Below are 23,411 nucleotides of genomic sequence, written 5' to 3' on the forward strand. Positions count from 1 at the left end.
TTTAGGCTATAAACATTTACAGCAAGCTGTACTGGAGCAAATAAAAGCTATATATGCAATTTAAGACAAATTATGCTACACTTTTATTATTATTATTATTATTATTATTATTATTATTATTATTATTATTATTATTATTATTATTATTGCATATCGATCAGTTTCGTTCGTAATTTCACTAAACAAATTATCAGTAAACAAAACAATTGGAAAACTCTAATTCAGTGCCTGGTTTCATACCTCGCAGTGGTTTGTAGCCTGAAACCGCTGTAAATGGCTATTTCTTGAAATCGGGATCTGTTGCTTTATAACTGCGCCAGCCGTCAGCATCAGCTACATGCTGGGTTACGGTACACAAGCAGACTATAGCCAGTTCACTTGTAGGTGCAGTCAAATGCTATTAGATATATTCATTAGGGTACAAGGAATGAGTAGAGGTGCAAAAATAATGGGTTTTTGTACTATTACCTGACATATACAACATTAAACACTACATTGCGTATGACTAAGAGTGCACATGGCGATCATGTTTATTTACTATCACTCGAACCTTCGCGTGCATGAGTGGGCTGGACACAGCTGACAACTACACTGCCATCTAAATAATAACTAATCTCATATCTATTCCGTATTGAAGATAACAATAAGTAAATTTATTTCAAGAGTAAAATTTACTGTGTCCACCTATTCAATACAATTATATTCTGTAGTGATTATATCCTACATGAATTACATATACTAATTAGGTACATGTTTTGCCCTAGTTTTGGCCATCTTCAGTCTAATGATAATCTTAAGGTCAAGTTCTTAATCCAATTAAACATTTGAACTTGAAACTAAACATAATAGCATACCTGCCAACTTTACAAAACCAAAAATCAGGAGATTTTGATTTGAAAATCAGGAAAAATCAGGAGAAATCAGGAGATACAATTGGTCATAATTGCTTATTCTACATGTCTTGCGCAATACAGTACTACGATATATTTATAACACTTATTGTCTCAAAGCCCGACTGTTGCTATACGAGGCTATAAGGCTAAAAATTACACATCTCTATTCCCTCACAGGAAGTATGTGAGTGAGATGATCAGTCTCCGATAAGCCTACCGAAAATAGTATGAATTCAGCGCTCCACATGTGTGAATCAGTCATGCACTTAGATGCCATTACTTAGCATCAAGCGCCCACGTGATTATGCGAAGAGTAATGCTATTTGGATCAAATAACTAGCTGATGTACCCTCCTTCGCTATGGATTCTTATAGTTTTCCCAACTGAAGTCAACATGTCATTACAATGACACCAGTATGAATGTCGCGATTAAAAGCAATGCTTTCATAAGAAATATTAGATAAAATGAAAACAGCACATTTTCTCACTTCTAGCGAAAAGTACTACTGTGTTAATCTAAAAGTTCAAATTTTCAGAGCTAGAACAACCAGGCTGCAGACAGCCGTGAACACTCCTGTGTAATTATTCCGTATAAGTGTGCACATTGCTCATTCAAATCACTACCTCAGAGTAGGGATCTAATAGCTGGAATACTATGATGATCGATTGTGTTACATACCAGTAGTATCAGTAAATTTACACAGGAATGCCATGCTAAAGAAGAGAGAGATCTAACTCCCCACTCCCCAGCTTCTTCCCGTCAATATTCAGGAAGGCTGTTATACTCAAAATGCAGCAGTAATCCCATCTATCGTAGATAAATGGCAGCAGAATACACAAAAGCACATCACAACAAACAATTGTCAATGTAATGTTATTGTTGATCAATTTTATGAGCTTTCTATATTGGAGGCCTTCACTTTAGTTTTCTTCCGAATCTGTGATATTAGAGCATCTAATGTAAAGCGAGTCGTCCTTTCTTTCACGACTCCCTCTTGTGTTATTATTCAAGCGATTGTTCCTTCACGACTTTCTCATTCTTATAATCATCTTCAAAATTTAATCACCATCACCACCAATATTATTATAGTCAGAACGGTAAAATTGAATAAGCAAATTACCACAAAAATAATTTATTCTATTATCACCACCTATTCAATACAAGCTACGTGGACGAAATCTACATAATACTATATACACTTCTCAGGAACATGTTTCGCCTCTTGTTAACGGCACCATCAGCCTGTAGGTAACCTTAAGGTCAAATGTCTGAAACATTATGGATTAACGTGTAACATACTTTTCATTGTAATCCATGTATGAATAGATAATGTTTCAGACATTTGACCTTAAGGTTACCTACAAGCTGATGATGCCCTTAACAAGGGGTGAAACATGTCCCTGAGAAGTGTATATAGTATTATGTAAATTTCATCCACGTAGCATGTGGCTTGTATTGAAAAAGGTGGTGATAATAGAATAAATTATTTTTGTGATAATTTGCTTAAGTCAGTTTCAATACAAATCAATCATAAGAATTGTCTCTTGCAAAACTGAATAATAAATAATCGGAAATTGCATTCTCTGTAACTCTTGTTATGTAGTACTTTTCAATATGACCACTAAGATAGGTCATTAAAAATTAAATTTTTGGCACCTTCCCCTAAACTACCATTTCGAACAGAGTTAATAAAATTATTTATAGCACAGACTGTAGTTCCTTATTCCCTGACTTTACATACAATTCTGTTCGCCATTTTCTCGTACCTTGACGCTGATATGGACTTAGCAAAAAAAAAAAAAAAAAATCATTCATGAATATGTCTGTTATCATAGCCGATACAGTAAAAATGTATCAGACGTAAATGATAGGAAATGTAATAATATATAACTTTAGTTATGTAGTATTTATCGCTAGGGCCAATAATAACATAAATATTTGAGAATTAAATTTTAGGCCTTCCCCTAAACTACCATTTCACTCAGCATGAATAAAATTATGGCCTAGATTGTAGCGACTTATTCCCCGACGTTATATACCGATTTTCATTAAATTCTCTTCAGCCATTTTCTCGTCATGAGCCAGCATACGTACATGCACACAGACAGACAGAAATTACAGAAAATTAAAACGGGCATTTCCCCTTGTTACTATGGTCACGACCGGTACGGAAATATCATTTTTAAATTCTGAGCAATGTACAGGCAAAACTGTTATTTTATTTATATTGAGATAAATTAAAATTAGTCAGAAATGTCTCCAGATGGCTCCTAAAATCTATAGAAAAGTCACTAGTCGTTATCATTGAAATTATGTCACTAAATTACTAAGAAAGCGACTAGTCTCTATAATCGACCAAAGAGGATGGAATCTACTAGACTGATGTGAACCGTTGCCTACGTTATAATACAAGGCCTGGAAATAGTGCCCGTAAAACGCTATGGAAGTGGTTACACTGAAGTTCAATGCCGGGCCGCTAGGATCGCTATCTTGCCCCCTGTCGACCAGGCTCGCGCCTTTAAACGTGTTCATTAACTGAGTTGGTTGTGAATGTATTATGTATTTGCCTGATGTTAAGCATTCGGAGTTCCAATCATGCTTTATTCACGAGAAATTGAAGGTAGTGGAATTTCGTTTCACAAGTTTCCAATAAATGTTCCTAAGTTTTGATCCGAGTTACGTCATAAGAATCGGGCGATCCCAAAATTTGTCACTGGACTTTTTTTAAGCTATGCTACCGTGACCGGCAATCATTTGAGAGGCATCTTCATACTCAGAAATCTTAAATTAGGAAACCAACGAGGAAAATAATTTGCCCAACAAATTTCACGAAAATGAATGTAGCAAGAGCTAAAAATATTGTATTTTCCCCTGAAACAATCTCTGGTTTGTAAAGTATGGAGGTCGTTTTGTCCCGAGAGCATAAAATACAGTTTAAAATAAGCCATTTGTTTTATGGAGCATTTTATTAAATTGCTCAATGCGCATAACGTCTGCAACACCTCACATGGGACATATTCAGGAACGAGAACAAACGAGCATCTTTTAACCGGGCGAGTTGGTCGTACGGTCAGGGGCGCGCGGCTGTGAGCTTGCATCCGGGAGATAGTGGGTTCGAATCCCACTGTCGGCAGCCCTGAAGATGGTTTTCTGTGGTTTCCCATTTTCACACCAGGAAAATGCTGGGGCTGTACCTTAATTAAGGCCACGGCCGCTTCCTTCCAACTCCTAGGCCTTTCCACTGCCTTCGTGATGCCCAGGCCGTACTGTAACGAGCGCGGGAAAGCAATCGGTTGATCGTTAGGGGGGAAGTTTAGCACATGAGTTAGTAGAGTTAAACAGATTTTCGCAGTTTTATTGAAATTTTTAACGATGGCCGCGTGTTCACTCAGATATATGCGAGAGTGAGTCGTCATCGACTGCATTATTAAGTGGAAAGTCGTTAATTAGTGAAGAAAACTTAGTGTGAGTGTGTATTTATATGAAGCTATAGGTTAAGAAGATCGTTCTTCAGTGTTTTAATTTTGTAGTTTATTTGTGTACAGTTATATTTATAGTGTAAAATTAATTGAGTTAGTGCATTCTGTGTTTTATTATTAACCTCGAATTGTATATACGGTACTTGAATTAAGATGATCAGTGAGGGAAATCACCATGCCTAAGAGTTGCTGTGTGCCTGCCTGCAAAGCCAATTATAAACAAGGAGAGTACACTCCGGTATTAGTGTTTCCTTCTGATGAAGAACGAGTTAAGTTATGGAAGAAGGCTATTCCCAGAGCGAATTTAATAGTTAATCACAACACAGTTGTGTGTACCAAGCACTTTCCTGAAAATCACATCCTGAGAGAAATAAGAGTGTCCCGTCCAGATGGTGAGTTAATTTCTTTTATTATGTCATAAACATGGGTAACATTAGGTAGGCCCTATATTTTTATGTAATCGGACCTACGGCTAATCTAAATTCGGTGTATTTGAAAATGCAAGTCTTATTTATGAGTATCACCGAGCTCGATAGCTGCAGTCGCTTAACTGCGGCCAGTATCCAGTATTCGGGAGGCAGTGTGTTCGAACCCTACTGTCGGCAGCCCTGAAGATGGTTTTCCGTGGTTTCCCATTTTCACGCCAGGCAAATTCTGGGGCTCTACCTTAATTAAGGCCACGGCCGCTTCCTTCCCATTCCTAGACCTGTCCTGTCCCATCGTCACCGTAAGACGTATCTGTGTCGGTGCGACGAAAAGCAAATAGCAAAATAATAATAATAATAATAATAATAATAATAATAATAATAATAATAATAATAATAATAATAATAATAATAATAATAAATAATAATTAACAAATAAAGAAATTATTAGTATCAAACAGCAGTGTGATTTATGTAAATCTTATCTTCTGACAGATTCAGATCTTATTTATGAATTATCTCCAGAAGTAAGATATCTGAATTTCCTAAATCGAGGGGGCTTAAGGTATCCATCAGACATGTCAACAGAACTTGGAATTGAGGTGTACAAAGTATTTTGTGTGTTAGTGTCAGATACATAAGTTATAAGATGGTATTTCTAAATTCAGACAATCCTAAGTGTGTCACAAAATCCTTGGCTTTGGAGTCAATGCAGTTGGCAGATTCCCTAATCATTTGTGACTGCGGGAAGAAATTGGAAGACCTGGCCGGACAGCGTATATATATTTGGGTGAATATATTTTTAAATAACTTTTCCAAAATTCACACCGACTTGTGTATTCAACAAAGTGCTTCAAAGAGAGCAGACCTACTCCATACTGGTGTAACTTCCTGTAAGAGGTCCAGGAAAGCTGCAGTGTTCATGGAGTGGAAACAGTGAGGTACAGAAATAATTTATATTTGTAATAAATAGTAATGGTAATTGGCTGCATGTTTTCTGTCAGTGTGTATGATGTGAATGTTCCAGTTGACCAGAAAATGGATAAAATCGCAAGAAAATGTCTCAAAGTGTTAGGCTGTACTCACGCAAACGAACGTATATACGCAAGAAATAGAACATTACGGAGAAGGATATGCATTGTATGTCAGAATTAACAAATATTTGAGGATAGGTTTTGGTTTTATAAGGTGTTAACAGTTCTTTAAGTAATTTAAACGAGTGTGTTATTCAAGCGGAGCGTATGCGTATCGCCTTCAAGTCCCCCCCAAAGCGTGACATCATCAGAGGTACAGTACGGCCTGGACATTACGAAGGCAGTGGCCTTTCCTATACCATCGTTGCCATAATACCTATCTGTGTCGGTGCGATGTAAAGTCACTAAAAAAAAAAAAAAAATTAAAAAAAAAGCAACTTTTAGTACTGAAGATGAACTCCTCAGTTGGTTAATTAATGATTTCCTGTCATATATTAAGAAACTGAAAATGCATTCAGAGAAAGTAAAAAAGAATCATGTGAGAAATGTATCAGGCATAGATCTCGACTACCCAGTCCACTGTGGCCTGCGTAAAATACCTCATAAATATACATTTGCATTATGCATTGATGAGGAACCTAACGAGCTATGACATCGAGCTCTTCTTCAGCTACCTAAGACGCCATGCGGAATACAATGACATTATGGATCGTGTGGCAAAATAAAATATAAAAACAGACTGTAAAGGCTGTTTAGAACATATCTGTTCTCCAGCTACTCAAAGTCCAACCTTGTGTCTTATTCGTTTTCAAGATCGAGGAGCCCTCATATACCGAAAATCGTCTATGGCACTTCTGCAGTGAACGACGGAATTTGTCACTTCGGCTATGCAGTACTTGTCCCGAAGAGAGTTACTAAACGGTGTACGTTTATTTTTTCGAAAGACATGTTCAACAGTGAAATTAAGTGTGGAAAGTGTAAAGGCGAAAAACCACCTCTTTTTCTACTATGAACATTTCTGAGACCTCTGTTAGACAACATTGCTTTGAGCCACTCAAGTAGAAGAGAGAAAGTTTTGAAACTTGATAAGAAGCCCCTCAGAAGGAAAGTTTTGAAACTTCAATGATATATTCAAGCCAATGCTTATTTAGGATGTAATTTACTTATTGACATATACGGCCATGCGAATACAAGGGGGCAAGTCCGCGATCCTAGCGGCTGAATGGTGAACTAGGAAGCAATCCGTTTCCACGAGTGCATTTCAAGGCCTTGTATTATAGCGTAGGCAACGGTGTGAACGAACACAAACATAGCACGCGAGAACGAGAGATTTACAATCGATATACGCGTATATACAGGTTTCAATAAACATCGCACATTCGTGCACATTTCTCGCATTAATACACGTCGATATTTCGTTTGAAAGCGGCCAATGGGCGAAGGAATTCCGGCCACTGGCCTAACGCCACTGGCCTAAAAAAGCTGAAATGGCGGGATTTGAAAACAAATGTTTGAAGTTCACTAGAAAATAAGCTAAAATCGGGGGAAAAGATAGAATAATCGGGAGGCGGGAAAAACTGTCGAAAATCGGGAGTCTCTCGCTTAAATCGGGAAAGTTGGCAGGTATGCAATAGTCTTATACTTAAAAAACTTTTTACAAAAAGTTGTGCTTTAGATGATATTTACATAGATTTAAAATGCGTTCGTTAATTAAAACCCAGAATTTTTGACAAGGAAGCAATTAAAACTATAATATATTTACTAAAACTTGTCCAAAGCACAAATTGGAACTTCACCAACTATTGGATGAATCATTAGGTTGATAGTTTGTAAAAATGTGTTCATCCAAAGGTGCTTATAATCACCTATGTCATAAGTACGGCAGCTACAAAACCGGAACTATGATATAATTTCAATCTTGTTGAGCTTGAATATCCCATTAGGAAGAAGCATAGTTGGATGGTATTATTTTAGAATAAAATTTTAGAATAAAATTTTATTCTATTTATTTCTCTTTATTATTTCTATTTATTTTATTCTAAAATTTTGATATTTGACCTTACAGTAAAGGTTTTCAATTACTCAATTATTTCAATTATTATAGGATGAAAAGAAACAGCAAAAAAGTCACGCCTGAAATTCTTTTGCATATATCGTGGTTGCAATATTTTAATGCCATTATGTGTGGTATGAGAATGTCCGGCTCCATGGCTAAATGAGTAGCGTGCTGGCCTTTGGTCCAAGGAGTCCCGATTGGATCGGGGATTTTAACCTTCCTTGGTTAATTCCAACGGTTCAGGGACTGGTTGTGTGCGGCGTCATCAGCATTAGAATTCATCATAGATAGGGCCGCAGTTCACCAGATTTACATAAAGAAAAATGACCAAATACAGTATCCATATTTTATTATTTTGCTTTCCCCCTATTTTTGAAGATACCTGCATTTATTGTTTTCCTGCATCCATCATCATTTTCCTCCTCCCCCTTGAAAAAACAATGCATCGAGATTGTACTGTATACATACATAATACACAAATCCATCATAAAAAGGGAAAAGGAAGAACACAAAAGCTCCTTAGAAATGAAGAAATGCAAGAAAGTAAGGTTGATAAATAGAGTCAAATGTGGGTTTTGTTCTTGCCCTTTTATGATTTCATGGTTGTTTACTGTCTTTTATACGTGTCACTTCCTCTTCCATACTGACCTTTTATGGTGTTTATCTTTGGTGTATATTCCTATCCACTTTTTAAGCTTTCTATATTCTTAAAAATATGTACGTTCAGAATATTCTTCAACTACCCTCAAAATTGTGAGGAGGGTTAAGAGTCACACTGGTTTTAGAACACAAGAGAATTCTAATGTTAGACTTACGACTACATTTTCCTCCATTGACAGGGTTTCCATAGTAGCCAGAAACACAGTTCTCACAGTGAGAGCCTTGAGTTAAGTTGGCACAGGGTTGGTTACAGACGTTGGTATCGTTAGCACATGTGCTATGACCATTGCACTGGCAAGCTGGAAACATGTAACACTTGTTAGTTAGATAGTAAAACATGCACCACAATCAATTTTGAAATATGAGAAAAAACACTAAAAAGTAAAGATCAGGACAAACAAAAGACAATCACAAAACCAGAGAACATAATTTCAAAAATGAGAAAGTTAATCTCTTATTCCTATACATATCAGAATTGTCATTCCTCATTCTCACAGGAAGTCTTAAAACATACAGAATATTTCACATGGAGAGCAGCGACTTGCCATACAGTGTAACCATGCTTAGACAGAGTACACAAGAAATACACACACAGGTCGAAAATTTTCAGTTGCAGCTTCATCAGTAGAGGACAGAATAAGAATTGTGTTATCATTGTTATAAATATTAACACTTGAGAGGATTTGTATTATTGGTCCACCTTTCAATACAATTTTAACCTTACACTATAATCATCGTCATCATCATCATCACCATCCTTCCAAGTATTGGGCCATGTGTCCCATTACGATCTTGCATTTTGCATGTTTCAGCCCTCACTGGTTCACGTGTGGACAAGACGGAGCACGCAGTAAGAGGCCAAAGGAAGGGGAACTCCAACAGGCATAAAAAACTCCCAGCAATTCTGACACTTTTTTTTTTTTTGCTATTTTGCCCTACGTCGCACTGACATAGATATGTCTTATGGCGACGATAGGATGGGGAAGGAAGCAGCTGTGACCTTAATTAAGGTACAGCCCCAGCATTTGCCTGGTGTTAAAATGGGAAATCACGGAAAATCATCTTCAGGGTTGCCGACAGTGGGGTTCGAACCCACTATCTCCCGATTACTGGCTACTGGCCGCACTTAAGCGACTGCAGCTATCGAGCTCGGTAATTCTGACACTAGATTTTCTATGCTGACATTTTCATCAAAAGCCCTGTTCTATGAGTAAAAAGGGGTTCCATCATTTTTAAACAAGAGGAGTTCCCCACAATTCAACCCAATAAATATTCGGCCCATTTTACGACTAGAACATACTGGAACAATATTGTTAACTTTTTATCAGGATTGTAACAAGAAAACTTTAAGATAATCATGCTAAATTACATTTTTAAGAAATTTAGTATTCATAACTAGTCATCATCACTTTTGATTCATACTTTCATACAGTTCTAGCAGTATTTAAGATGTCTTTGTCAAGTGTTCAAGCCAGCTGAGGGCTGAAACATGTACTGGAAAAAAAAAACATGGTCACATGACTGAACTGAATATATTCAATTGTAGTGTAGGTAAGGTAAGGTAAGGTAAGGTAAGGGTGTATCTGCCTGAAGGCAGGTCCAAACCTCCGCAGAGGTGTGCTTGAGCCGGAGTTTACGTACGGTAGGGTGGGCAGTTCCTTTCCGCTCCTCCATTCCCTTATACCCCACCAACAGCGCATGGCAACCCATCCAAATCTTGACCACGCCCAATGTTGCTTAACTTCGGAGATCTCACGGGATCCGGTGTTTCAACATGGCTACGGCCATTGGCAATTGTAGTGTAAGGTTTAAATTGTAATGAAAGGTGGACCAATAACACAAATTCTCTTAAGAGTTAGTATTTATGATTTGTAAATCAATACAGAACTATCATCATCATCATCATCATCATCATTTTCCAGCTTCAGTTTCCCAGGTGTGCTGTACAAGCACTTGCCACTTCTTCCTATTAAAGCATAGTTTCTGTTCTTCTATGTACTCCCACTTGGCATTCCTATGCTGACCTCCGATTTCTCTATGTCTATCCATCTATTCCTTGCTCTCTCAATTGGCCTCTCCCCTTTCACCTCCCTGCCAAAGTAATTCCTTGCTGTTCTCGTTCCGTCCATCCTTATAACATGTCCAGATCATTGTAGCCTGCATCTTCCTAAAAACTCGGTAACAGGTATTTTGATGCCAGCCTCTTTCCTTTTTGCTTCATTTCTAATCTTATCCTTCCTGGTCTTTTGGTTCACTGTTCTGATGAATTTCATTTCTATTGACTGGGTTTTACTATTTGCCTTTTTATGCAGAGTACATATTTTGAATCCATATATGAGAATCAGAATGAAGTACGGTAGATATAAAACATGGTCAATTTTGCTTCATGGGGTATTTTATCATGCCAGAGCAGATTTCTCACTTGAAAATAAAATTGAGAAGCTTTCTGAGTCCTATTAGGTATTTCTTGGTTTACTGTGTTATCTTTTGAAATGATACTTCCAAGGTATTTGAAGTTAAAAACTGACTGCAATAGAGTTCCCTCCAGGAAAATGTTTGAATCTGTGCCTTTCCTGTTAGTCATTTCAACAGTGTTTGTTTTACTGATGTTTAGTCCATATTCTTTAAACTTGCTGTTCCAAAGATTTAGTTTCTCCTGTATTTCTGCTTCATTTTCTCCCCAGTTCAGAACATCATCTGCATATATTTAGTGTTAGGCTCTTTGCTATGTTCTTTGATGGACTTCATGATCCGATCCATAACAATGATGAACAAGGCACTTCCCTGCTGGACTCCTCTTCGGGTTTCAAACTAATCTGATCTTCCATCCCCTACTTGGACATAGCTTAAGCACTTCTGATAGAGTGTCTTTACTTTATTGATCAGGAAGTTTGGTACACCTATACCTTCTATACATTCTAAGATTATCTCTCTAGGCACACTGTTGTAGGCCTTCTCGATGTCCATAAATACCATTGCTAAATTACCATATTCCCAGTGCTTTTCTGATGGCAAATATCAGGTCTGTAGTGCTTCAGTTTATTATTTCCAATGGAATCACTGGTGACAGGCAAGTTCTGTTGTGAGGTAAACAGAGGGGGCAGATGAGCGAGACAAGAGAATGGGAAACAAAAAAAAAAAAAAAAAAAAGTGAAAACACAGAGGGACAAACTCCACGTTGTGAACTGCTGCCTTTAGAGATTCCAAAGACGGATGTCAGCTGATGCTCAGGTCTAGGAAAGCACCTGGCCTTAACATTAGATAACCACTCCTTTCTTACCTTCTCTTGACTCGTCCAACTCCTCCCTCTTTTTTCCTCGCAACAGCATCCACTTGTCTACAGTGACCAGCACCATTTGTATTCCACCCTCCACTGACAAATGCTGAAGCCAAAAATTTTGAACACTTGCAGTTCTTTCATATATACTCTATTCACACATGCTTACATGTAAGTAACTGCTCTCCATCTGTGTCCTTTACATATATATTTTGCTCCTGTTAGTTTTCTTACCCGAGTACACAGAATATTTCAGGTGATTTACAAAAAATGACAAGTTCACACTGACAGATCATTCCACAGAGAAGAATAAAACGAAAAATAGACTTTACAGCCAGGCAAACAGTAAATTTACCTTGTAGTACTTTTTTGTTCTGCAGTTCTGTTCTGTGATGAAGTTAATATAACAAGTTAAAACTTTCCAAGCTTCCCTCATAATTACTACCATGGTATCTACATTATATGTAGTGAAAAATACTATTTTATTTCCTGCACTGGTGTTGTAGACATGTCAATAGTGAGAGTTGTCCTATGCAAAATGTGAATGTTTTAATGCATGGCAGTCGAGAGATCTTTACGGCAGTAAACCATAGAGGTGGATGAGATAAACGGCACCATATAGACCTATGGTGAGTGTGTAGAAAGTTAAAGCTAACAAAGAGACTCTCAAACATTCAGATCACTGATCTTTTTTAAACTTCATGTATCAGTAGAAGACTCGATGTACATCGCTTTTTTAAAGTAATGAAGTGTATCTCTCAGCCATAGGTTAGAAAATGGTGATTAAATTCAAATAATACATGCCAATGTATCTATTTTATGATTTATTCATAGTGCTCATGGCAAGTGAATGCTAGCATAACAGTTAGCACTGCTGCCTCTGGATCCCGGGGTGGTTGGTTTGAATCATGGTCTTGGACGTTCCTTAATTTCTACCTGATAAACATTTTATATTTGTAAATGAATGTAAATACAAGTACAAAGAAGTGAAAGAACTGTAAACAAAAATTCCTTCCACGACCAGAATGCGATCCCAGTGCAGCAAAACTCCAGTTCCGTAGGCAAGAACACTCCCGCTAGATAACTGCTGGCAAGCTGACTGTGGAAGTATAATAAGAATACAATTGCCTCATACCATTCACTTTGCCAAGTTTAATTGTTATTTTCTTATGAATGATAGAAAGGTATACCTTATTACTTCAACATTTTCTTATACCTAATATCTGCTATTAATACACGAAGTATTAATAAGATCAGTGACCGACCATCTGAGGGTCTCCTCGTAAGCTGGAAAGTAACTCGAGTAGCTTGTATCAAGAAGTGTTTAAGGTGGTATGTGGTGTATGCAGTCACAAAGATCAGGTTTGGAAAATTTCATTCTGAATATGAGATACTGGAAGATGCTACATTTTCTAGGAGATCTTCAGGTGTCACTGAAAACACATTACACTAACTGTCTCTTATGGCAGTGCTACATCAAGTGACAGTGTGAAAGAAGTAAAATCCAATAATTAACCTCAATGTTAAACTGAATAGGATGTGCTCATTGATGTATTCAACGCACAGGACAACACTCAAAACAATGAAATGCATAAAAATACTAAAATACTGGTAAGCAGACTTTGAGATGAAAAGTTCTCTTCTATATAATAAGTCCCATAGTTCCATTTTTATGAGTTTTGACTTGACAGTTAGCCGGAAGTCAGCCGGTGGTGCCAAACTGCTGCGAATACAAACAGCTGATTTAAGATACACAACACGTACAGAAATGTAAATACTGGAATATAAGTCCATAATCAGTTATTCTTTGTAGCAAAATACATGATTCACATAAGATCAATAATACACAACACATTTAGGATAAGGCTACAAGAAAGAAATATGTCAATGCTCGAACAGATAAAATGTGAAAAAATTAAATTAAATTTCTACTCACCATGTAGAAGATCTCACGTTGCTGTTAGATTCAGTTTCCCATAACGAAGGAAATAATCCTACAAAGAGAATATACCACTCATTTCTGAGTCACTATCGGCATTGTCATCGTCTGTTGAGGTTTCACTCTCGCTTGACCCTAAAGAGATAATAAAGTCTTCAACATAATCGTCTGTGATACTTTCTTTCTCCAAAGCTTTAATCAACTCTGAATTTGTGCGTCTCACAACGTTGCTCCATTCCTCCACACTTATACGGCCTACGGCTTCGAAAATAAGTCTTTCAACTTCTGAAACTGTGAAGAGTAGGTTATTCTCAGCTACATAATCCTTCACTTGGGCCCAAAACAGTTCTATGACGTTAAAATGGCAATGGTATAGTGAAAAGTGAACTACTTTATGCCCGTTCCTTCTGGCTATCCACCACATAAACTGGGCACTGGGGATTGTTTTGTTTCAAGAGATGCATAATATATCCCCCCCCATGCCATCGCGAACCAAAATATTGTGCTCCTTCAACCACTTAATCAACTCATTCTTTCTAGCCGCCATTGTTGGTGCATTGTCAAGAATGACTCTCCAACATTACAAACAATTTCCCGGGCCTGACTCCTTAGTGGAGTACCGCGTCCGAAAGGCATTCTTCCCTTGGGAGCTTTATCCTTAGATGTAGGTGTCGACATGAGAGAATATCAAATTCACACACGGGCCTAAAATTAACCTACTATATAACTACCGAACGAAATATTAAACTAAGCTACTATATAAAATAGATCACCTGTTACACACTATTCACTACAATATAACGCGCTATACTATTAAAAATACTAAACAGTACATTTATAAACTCTACACTACGAAATATAAACGAACAAAAACCTAGCACAAAGACTGCAAAAAGAACTGAGCACAATACAACACACAGCTGATAACACGTGGTTACAGTAAACAACAGATAGACAACACTGCTAACCGGAACTGGAGTCCAACGCGCTCTATCGGAGCGATCGGCTGCCTATGATTGGCTGTTGATTAATTCACTTACCCTCCGCCAAAAGGCAGCACACAAACGTCAAGTCAAAACTCATAACAACTGAACTATAAATCTCCAAATAATTCTATACACAAATGACACTTTCACATACATTTTTTTTGACAATTGGCTTTATGTCACACCGATACAGATAGGTCTTATGGCGATGGTGGGACAGGAAAGAGCTAGGAGTGGGTATGAAAATGGAAAAAATTTAACATTCATGAGAAATGTATAAAAAAAGCAGTGTACAGTAGAAGTCCGATATAGCGAGTACGGCATATAACAAGAACTCCGTTATAGCGACGACTTTTTTCTGTCCCTTCAAAATTCCTATATTAAACTGTGTATTGTCCTTCGGTTATAGCGAGAACACTATCACTGGCGCATCCGTTATTATGAGCGATTAAGCCCATGCGATTTTTTCCGTTACCGATATTTATGCACCCCAGCGATGATATTGCATGCGATCGATTACCTTCGGCATCATTTCCACGCTGTGTGCACTAGCGTTTTCTCTCATCGACATTCGAAGGCGATGTCGGAGTCGATAGCTGTTCCGTAAAGAAAATTTGAAATGAAAGACAACATATTTTCGTAATAAATGCGTAAATAACGTGTCCGATAACGGTTGTTAACTCGTTAAAAATTAAGGCTGACTAAACGACCACTTAATTTTGAAGCTAAATACTGCAATTAAATAAGAATGGGATACACCTCGAGATATGGCAGAGTGCTTAGTTGATTTCAGAGGTTAGTGTATATTTTGTCGCGTCTGGTTAAATTACGGAAAGGCTATTATGAAAATTTATAGCGAGCAAGTTATAATTTCTCTACTGGCGCTTGAAGTGTTTTCATCATACGTATAGTACGGTTAAGTTAGGATACGTGACGTCGTTTGAATAAGAAAACTTGTGACTGGGTACACCGCTTTCACGTGAAGCCAATTAAATTATCAAGACAAGACAATAAGGAAACTGAAACGTTTGCAACAAAATGCGATCGATCATCTTCGGTACGGTATAGTTTTCTCACTTTGTGTATTTGCGAGTTCTCTCGTTGACATTCGAAGGCGATGTTGGAGTGCTGTTCTCTAAAGAATATTCAAAATGAAAGTGGATAACACGTGTTCATAATAAATTCGTAAATAACGTGGCCGATAGCAGTTGTTAACTCGTTAAAAATAAAGACTGAAGTAAACGTTATCTTAATTTTAATGTTATATACGGAAATTAAGTAAGAATGTGATACACCTCAAGATATGGCAGAGTACATCACTGATATCAGAGGATATTTCATATCTTCTCACGTCTAGTTATGGCTATTTACATGTAAATTTTTCACAAGGAGGTTATTTCTCTACATGCGTCCCAAATATGTTTCCATGATAGGCTACATATACGGTTAGGTTAGGTGATGCTGTTTGGAGAAGGAAGCTGAGGTGTTTGCCACAGAAATCTCTGGAGTGATACCGTATTTCTCTGAATCAAAGACTTTTTTTTCTCAGAATCTCATCGAAAACTCAAGGGTTGTTGCATTCGCGGCCGTAGAGTAAGTTAATGGATACCACTGGCAACTACCGCGGTAACCACGCTCCTTTTTTTCACACGCGCACAGAACTCATGGATAATAAACGACCGCCTCTTCACTACACATCGCTAGCCGCGACAACTGGTTGTACAGTGCCTGTGTGTTTTTCAAATCTGCAAAATGGCATCAAAACATTCAACTCTTCGAATTCTTAGAAAAGCCATAGCTACTCAGTGGCAGAGTCATAACGCGTCTATTGTACTTGGCGCTTAGTAAAATTATGGTTTATAGACAGCAGGAATATTTTCGTGCAAAGATACGTGGAAAAGGTATTGCCGGCAAATTTTCAACGGGTTCTAGTCGACATTATGATGCCAATTTTAAGTTAATGTTTATTAAACACTCGGATATGTAGAATAATTGTGCAGCCGCAAGAAAATACGGCATAGGCCCTAACTAAAGCCAATATTTGGTGTTAGCGTGAAAACAACGAGGTAAAAAAAATGGTACTGTACAAAAAATGCATTCAGTGGTCTGCAACAAGGACCCTTTAAAGAAGTCGAAGATGAAATTGTGAGGTTTGTGCACGAAAAACGCAAGGGCGAAATGGCCATACCGTGGTGCAGTCAACTCATTCATTGACTTTCAACGTTTGCGATTAGGCCTATACATCGCTAGCCACTGAATTTGGCCAAATCCGACAAGCGAGACATGCGTGTAGCGGTAGCCGGTTATATCCGACGCTGCATAAAAGTATGTTTCATAGACAGCAAGAATAATTTCCTGATGGATCGTTGTATTGTACAGACGCATGGAACAGGTATTGCCGGAAAATTTTCAACGAGTTCTCTTCGGTATTATGATGCTAATGTTAAGTTAATGATCCTTCAACCCGCGGAAATAAAGAATAATTGTTCATTTAAAGATAAAAATTTCATTGTTCCGTATTGAAAGTATTAACGTTAAAAATTAAATAATTGAAAGAGGTTCAACCTATTCAATACATAGGAAAGAAATGTAGTGATTACATTTTATTTAATAGTAAAAATAAATGGGACCGGTTTCGACCTTAGTCCAGGTCATCGTCAGCCGTAAAAACATGTAAAACAATGCATACGAAAAAGAAAAAGAAAAAGATTAATTAAACTCTGGATCGGTATAAGATGAAACAGTACGTAATATTAAGAATGGTAGTATGGCACACGCAATGATAGGCAAAGATTCACAATGTTTATGAATATTGGAGAACAGTCAAAAGGGTGTGAAAATGGGAAACCACGGAAAACCATCTTCAGGGCTGCCGACAGCGGGGCTCGAACCCACTATCTCCCGATTACTGGATACTGGCCGCACTTAAGCGACTGCAGCTATCGAGCTCGGTCGTTTCAGCAAATGGCATTTCAACTATTCAGTAGATCAGTCGCTAATGGTATAGCATTCTATCAGGGTATTAAAACGCAGGGTTTAGAAGACAGTAAACAAACGGAAATTTTCACAAGCGATTTAAACTGTCTGATTGACGCATTAAGTTCGGCTATTCCCACTCAAGCACTGCATAAAGGATCACAGGCACATGAAACATTAATTAAATGGCAGAAGGTTCTCAGATATACTCAAAATTCATTCGCTTCACAAAGGACACTGGAGTCTTTAAGAGTTACCGTGGAAAGTACTTTAGAAGTGTCTGCATATTTGTAGGAACACAACTATAGCTACTACGTTTTGACAGGAAAATTTAATCAAGATCCCCTAGAACGTCATTTCGGTATCCTGCGATCACTAAGTTGTGATGATCATCCATCCACTATTGACTTTCTACATTTACACACGTTGTAGTCTATTTACGTACCGACTAAACTTGCCTTATCGTCTGGCGGAAACTGTGAGTACAGAGCTGAATCCCGATTGATGCGACTTGTTAATCAAATGCATATTCTTGTAAGAGAAATTGAAAATAAAAATCGTGCAGTGAAGACACAAGCTGCAGATGAAATCAGGGAAAAAAACTGTGAACATCAAAAATGACTTTCAAATACCAGACTGGGAAAACAGTTTTCCCGAGTTAAGTGGGCGGAATTGTAGCAAAGAGTACTTAGTGTATCATTTAGCTGGATACATAGTGCGGAATATTTCAAAAGTGATTCAGTGTGATTTATGTCACCCATTCCTTTTCGGCAAACTGACTGATAATGTGCCTGCTTCCCTAATACTAATTAAAGATTACAGCTCAATGCAAAGCGCCACATCTCACATATGCGTCGGAAAGTGTTTATAATATGTTGTTGCAAGTGGAAAATGTTGTTGCGGAAAAGCCATCGTGTATGGATAGTTTATGGGGTGATACTTTCTTTGAGTGCTTGGATAAATTAGATGTTATTAAAGTGAAGTCATCGCAGTTGGGGTGCTGTGGAGATCATGTTTTGTGTTTGCTACCAAAACCTGTATTTCACTACTTGAAATGTCGATTCTCCTTCCGCACGAAGGAGATAAGAAGGGAGTTGGTTACTTCGAAGGCAGCAAAATCATCCAGGAAATACTCCAAAGTGTCCAGCAGATGAAATCATTTTCAAACGTAAGTTGCATGCTTGAGTTTCTTGGTAGATTTTGAAGTAGTATTCCCGATAATGCCTCTGTTATCCTCGCCTTCAGTCATCACTGTAGATGGCAGTGCCATCTGTGCGGCGGCCCACAGTAACTCGTGAAGATATCGCACTTCCCCTTCGATACGCTATGCTATCGGGTTCTGATATAGGTCGCAGTACCGATGTCGCGAGCACAGTCGATGCGCTGTGTATGATGACATGCATAAAAACTAATGTCCAATAAGAAGTAACTGTGAGCATGGGACTGCAACTCACCATGGGCTGCCCGCTCAAACATTTATGCTGCACGCTGTTATTCTCCGCCTACGCATCACCTGAAAGATTCTATCTGAACAATGTGTTCTTAGTTTAGGCCTAGGCGGACCGGCGGCTAAGCGTGGAAGCGGATCGAACCCACGCCGTCTGAAAGAGGCCTCACGAACGTAAAATTAAGCACCAACACATCACATGCAAAGATAATACTGCCCTCCTAAGCCAAAAAGACGTAACTGACAATTTTTCACATTTTGAGTTATAGATATACGTATATGTTTTGAACCATGGGGAATCCAAAAAACTAAGCCAAAAAGTCGTATCTCCGCTAGTTCATGAGATACAGAGCTATCGGGTTGCCGTATCTACACCTAATTTGCAAGGTTACTAAGGCAAATAGCAGTAACTTACATATACTACAGAAGAAAGCAGTATCTACATGTAGTTACTGCTTTCTGGCTTAGCACATGTAAGTTACTGCTTTCTTCCTTAGCTATTTCTTCTATATGATTCCACTTACGTATTTGGTACCAATGATGCCAGAGAGTCGACGCAAGTTCTGGGAAAACTTGCCACTATGTGACGTACCTGACTTACTTTTAGAATGTGATGATTAGCTCAGTTTAAAGAACCCATTTTAAGCTTTAAATATTTGAGTTAAGAGGTTTATTGTTGCAGATATGTAAGTGGTCTGTTCACTATGAATAAAATAAGATACATTTCCAAATGTCATATTTGTTATTATCCAGAATATGTTGCTGCCCTTAGATTCTGCCATGACAACTCCTTCAAAATATGAAGGCAAAAAGCAGTACGTGTAAGTTACTGCCTTTTCCCTTAAAAAGTAATATTCCAATATATTTAGTGCATAGAGGAGAAAAGCAGTAAGTGCATTTACTGTCTTTTGGCTTAGTAAATACACCAATCAAAAGCAGTAATTGTAAATTAAACTGTGAAAGATGCCAGATGTTCCCAAAGCAAACCATAAAATTAATTTTAAAACTAACAAATAGGTATATATAGCAAAAGAATTTTGGTAATGTGACATTTCTAACATAAAAAATCTTTCAAAATGTTAAACACTTAAATTTCTGGGTTCCATGTTGAATGCAGTTACGTCTTTTTGGCTTAGGAGGGCAGAATAAGACTGGCTTGGGACTGATGCTCCCTGCAGCTGTAGTCCAACACGCAACCACGCTCCGGGGCCGTGAAATGAAGTTCTCAGCCAAATCCCTACCCAGGCCAGTTGTCACTGGTCTGTTGTGTGCGCAATGTGACCGGAACATTAATTTAAATTTCTCTTGGTGGGAGTTACAAATGTACTATGGCGTAAATGTGCTGTCCAGATTTCTTTAGCATGTATTTAATAGGACCCGTCTTGGGGCTTCGGAATAATGGCATAATAACCAGGGAAATGCGCTAGAGAGGGACGTCTTAACCAGTTTAGATTGTAGTATGTTCTGAAGAAATTATTAGCATTTGAACCATGTCAGTCCTCAGGTTCAAGGTCCACATCGATATCTCTGCGCACCACCACCGACTGGTAAAATGGGCCTGCGGTTCTCGTTGTGGCTATAAACCGAAGGTAATGGATCAGTGTGACCTGAGCAGATGTGCAGGATGCCTCACAGATGTACGCGAGAACTGTACCGTCAAATGAGTTTGAAAGAGGGCGCATTATTGGCATGAGAGAACGTGATGCTTCCATCCGGGAAATTGCTGCTCATGTGGGAAGAAGTGCATCGGCACTGCAACGGGTGTGTACAGAATGGTTCACAGAGGGCCGCAGAACATGACAAGATGGGTCTGGTCGCACCACCCAGACCACCCCACGGAAAAATCGGCACCTCATCCGAATGGCATTGCAGGACAGATCTGTGTCCTCCTCGGCTCTGGCGCAACAGTGGAACAGTGTAACACATCGTACACTATATGGAATGACAGTCCATCGCCGCTTATTACAGTCTTTGTTACCGGCGCATCGTCCAATTCTCCACCTACCTTTGACTAATGTGCATAAAAATGCTAGACTGCAATGGTGTATGGAACGACGTAACTATGGACAGGAATGGCAGCAGATAGTGTTTTCAGACAAATCCAGGTTCTGTTTGTTTAAACATGATGGCTGCATTTTGGTTCGCTGCAGACGGGGGTTGGAGGGGGTCGGGGGGTGGGTAGATTGTGTCTTGGTGGGTGTGCTATTTGCCAACTGATGAGCCCAACTTGGCACACTGGGGCGAAGCACTGGCAACCAGGAGTGGGTTGGGTGGAAAACTGATAACGTTCAATAATGGACCGGCTATACTGGTATTATAAATTTACCCATTTCATTTCAGGTTCCCTATGGGAATCAATATCTTTATCATTGACTGCATTCATACAAAACATACAGCGCCAACTCAAGGCCTTATGGTGTGGGGTGCTATTGGGTACAACCACAAATTACAGTTGGTGCGTGTCCAGAGCACTGTGACCAGTTTGACCTACATGAATTACATCCTGCGACCCGTAGCCATACCCTTTCTGCACCCCAGAGGCCATATTTCAGCAGGACAACGCGCGACCACATGTTGCTGCACAAACATGTGCCTTCTTGTTGTCACAGGATGTCAGACTGTTGCCCTGGCCTGCCCGATCACCGGACTTGTTGCCAATCGAAAATGTGTGGGATATGGCGAAACAACGGGTGTGGCTCTGTGACCCAATGCCAACCACCAAAGATGAACTGTGGAACCAAGTGAATGCAGCATGGATGGCTATACCCCAGGATGCCATTTGCGCACGTGTCAATGCCACCACGCATGGAACAAGTTATCAGTGCCCATAACGGACCTAGTGCCTACTAGGCAACAGGACACATGCTAAACCTAGGTGAATGAAATGCTAATCCCTTCCGCAGAACATACTAATGAACATGTCCTGTGAATATGAACTTCCTATCTCTAGTGTTTCAAAGTGTTCAGTTTTTATGAACATGAGTGCAGTACTGAAATGAAAAATTATGTATTGATAAGGTGGTTAAACAAAAGCTTTTAGCAAGAAAATTACATTTTTCCCACTTATGAATTCTTGCTATAATGGACTTCTAATGTATTAATATTTTATCATCATCATTATGTATTCAGTCCTACTTGTTTTGTGTCTATGATGAATCGTCTCAAAGTGACCTTTTTTTTCCCCTTTCTTTTAGCTCCTTCATAACTTAATAGACCAATGAAGAATGTCTTCATAAATGTATTTTTTGACCTCCCATGAAGGCGTTTTCCAAGAATTTTTCACTCAAGTATTTCAATGATTAAATTACTATTTCATAATCTGTGCCCCAGCCGTGTTGATCTTTTGTTTATTTTTCTGATTAGCCATCTCTTCTTGTTAATTGCAAGCTGTCCACTTCATGACCGTATCGATGAGTTCAATCAACCAATTAATTTAAAATACCACCTAATCGATACTTTACACAGGCGCAAATTATAATTTAAGTATCCTTTTTACACACCACCTCACCTACCCCCCTCATTTTCCAGCACCTTAAGTAACAGTTTTAAGTTCCCAAGGGAAAATAGTTTAAGATTTTAATGTACTTACTATTCAAATGGTTTCACCTAAGCTATTCAGAGACAGCTGAAGATGACCACTAAGTGGTCGAAACATGTCCTGTATATGTTAATGTTTTTATAATACTGCCAGAATGCAAGAAATAAAGTATCGATTAGGTGGTATTTAATTTGTTGATCTTCTCGTTAACTTGCTTGAATACATCCATATCGGTCTTCTTCTCCACCCAGCTTATTTCTTTCCTAACCATCATCAGCACCACATCTCAAAAGCTTCTGGTTTTTTTGTCACCTTTGTTCAATGTCCAGGTTTCTCCACAATATATCGCAAATGGCCACACTAGCGCCTTACAAGCATTTTTCTAACCTGAGGGACATGTTGCATCAACATCAAACACCATTTGTAATCAAATGCCTGTTTCACCATGGCTATGCGAGTTCTAATCTCAGTTTTGCAACAAAGATCTTACGATCTGTGTAAGGTATTTAAACTGTTTCACTTGTACTAATCTTGTAGTTTGCAGGTGCATACTTATCAGAATACAGTAAAATGTGCTGAAAGCAGAACTTGAATTATGTAGAAACTTGTCCACTATGGAATATTTTCTTGGTCCCAGCGAAGCTTACAGCATTATTTTTTTACTTTTGTATAATGCAGAATCTCTTCAACACGAAAATGGAAACAATAATGAAAGAATTCTTTAAAATCTACTTGTACAATGCAGAAAATATTAGGAATT

The 23,411-nt window shown here is 38.4% G+C and overlaps 1 protein-coding gene across 5 annotated transcripts in view; it reads right to left on the bottom strand.

The window, feature by feature from the left end:
* The window catches only part of dsd (attractin-like protein dsd), a 391,073-nt gene that overhangs the window by 148,137 nt on the left and 219,525 nt on the right, over positions 1-23,411 (bottom strand). For all 5 annotated transcript variants that reach the window (XM_067153649.2, XM_067153648.2, XM_067153647.2 and 2 more), the window contains one exon: positions 8,644-8,787. In XM_067153649.2, the coding sequence (XP_067009750.1) occupies positions 8,644-8,787 (144 nt within the window). The remainder of the gene's footprint in view (positions 1-8,643; positions 8,788-23,411) is intronic.

This window comes from Anabrus simplex, chromosome 9 (assembly GCF_040414725.1).
Source record: "Anabrus simplex isolate iqAnaSimp1 chromosome 9, ASM4041472v1, whole genome shotgun sequence".
Taxonomy (NCBI): Eukaryota; Metazoa; Arthropoda; class Insecta; order Orthoptera; family Tettigoniidae; genus Anabrus; species Anabrus simplex.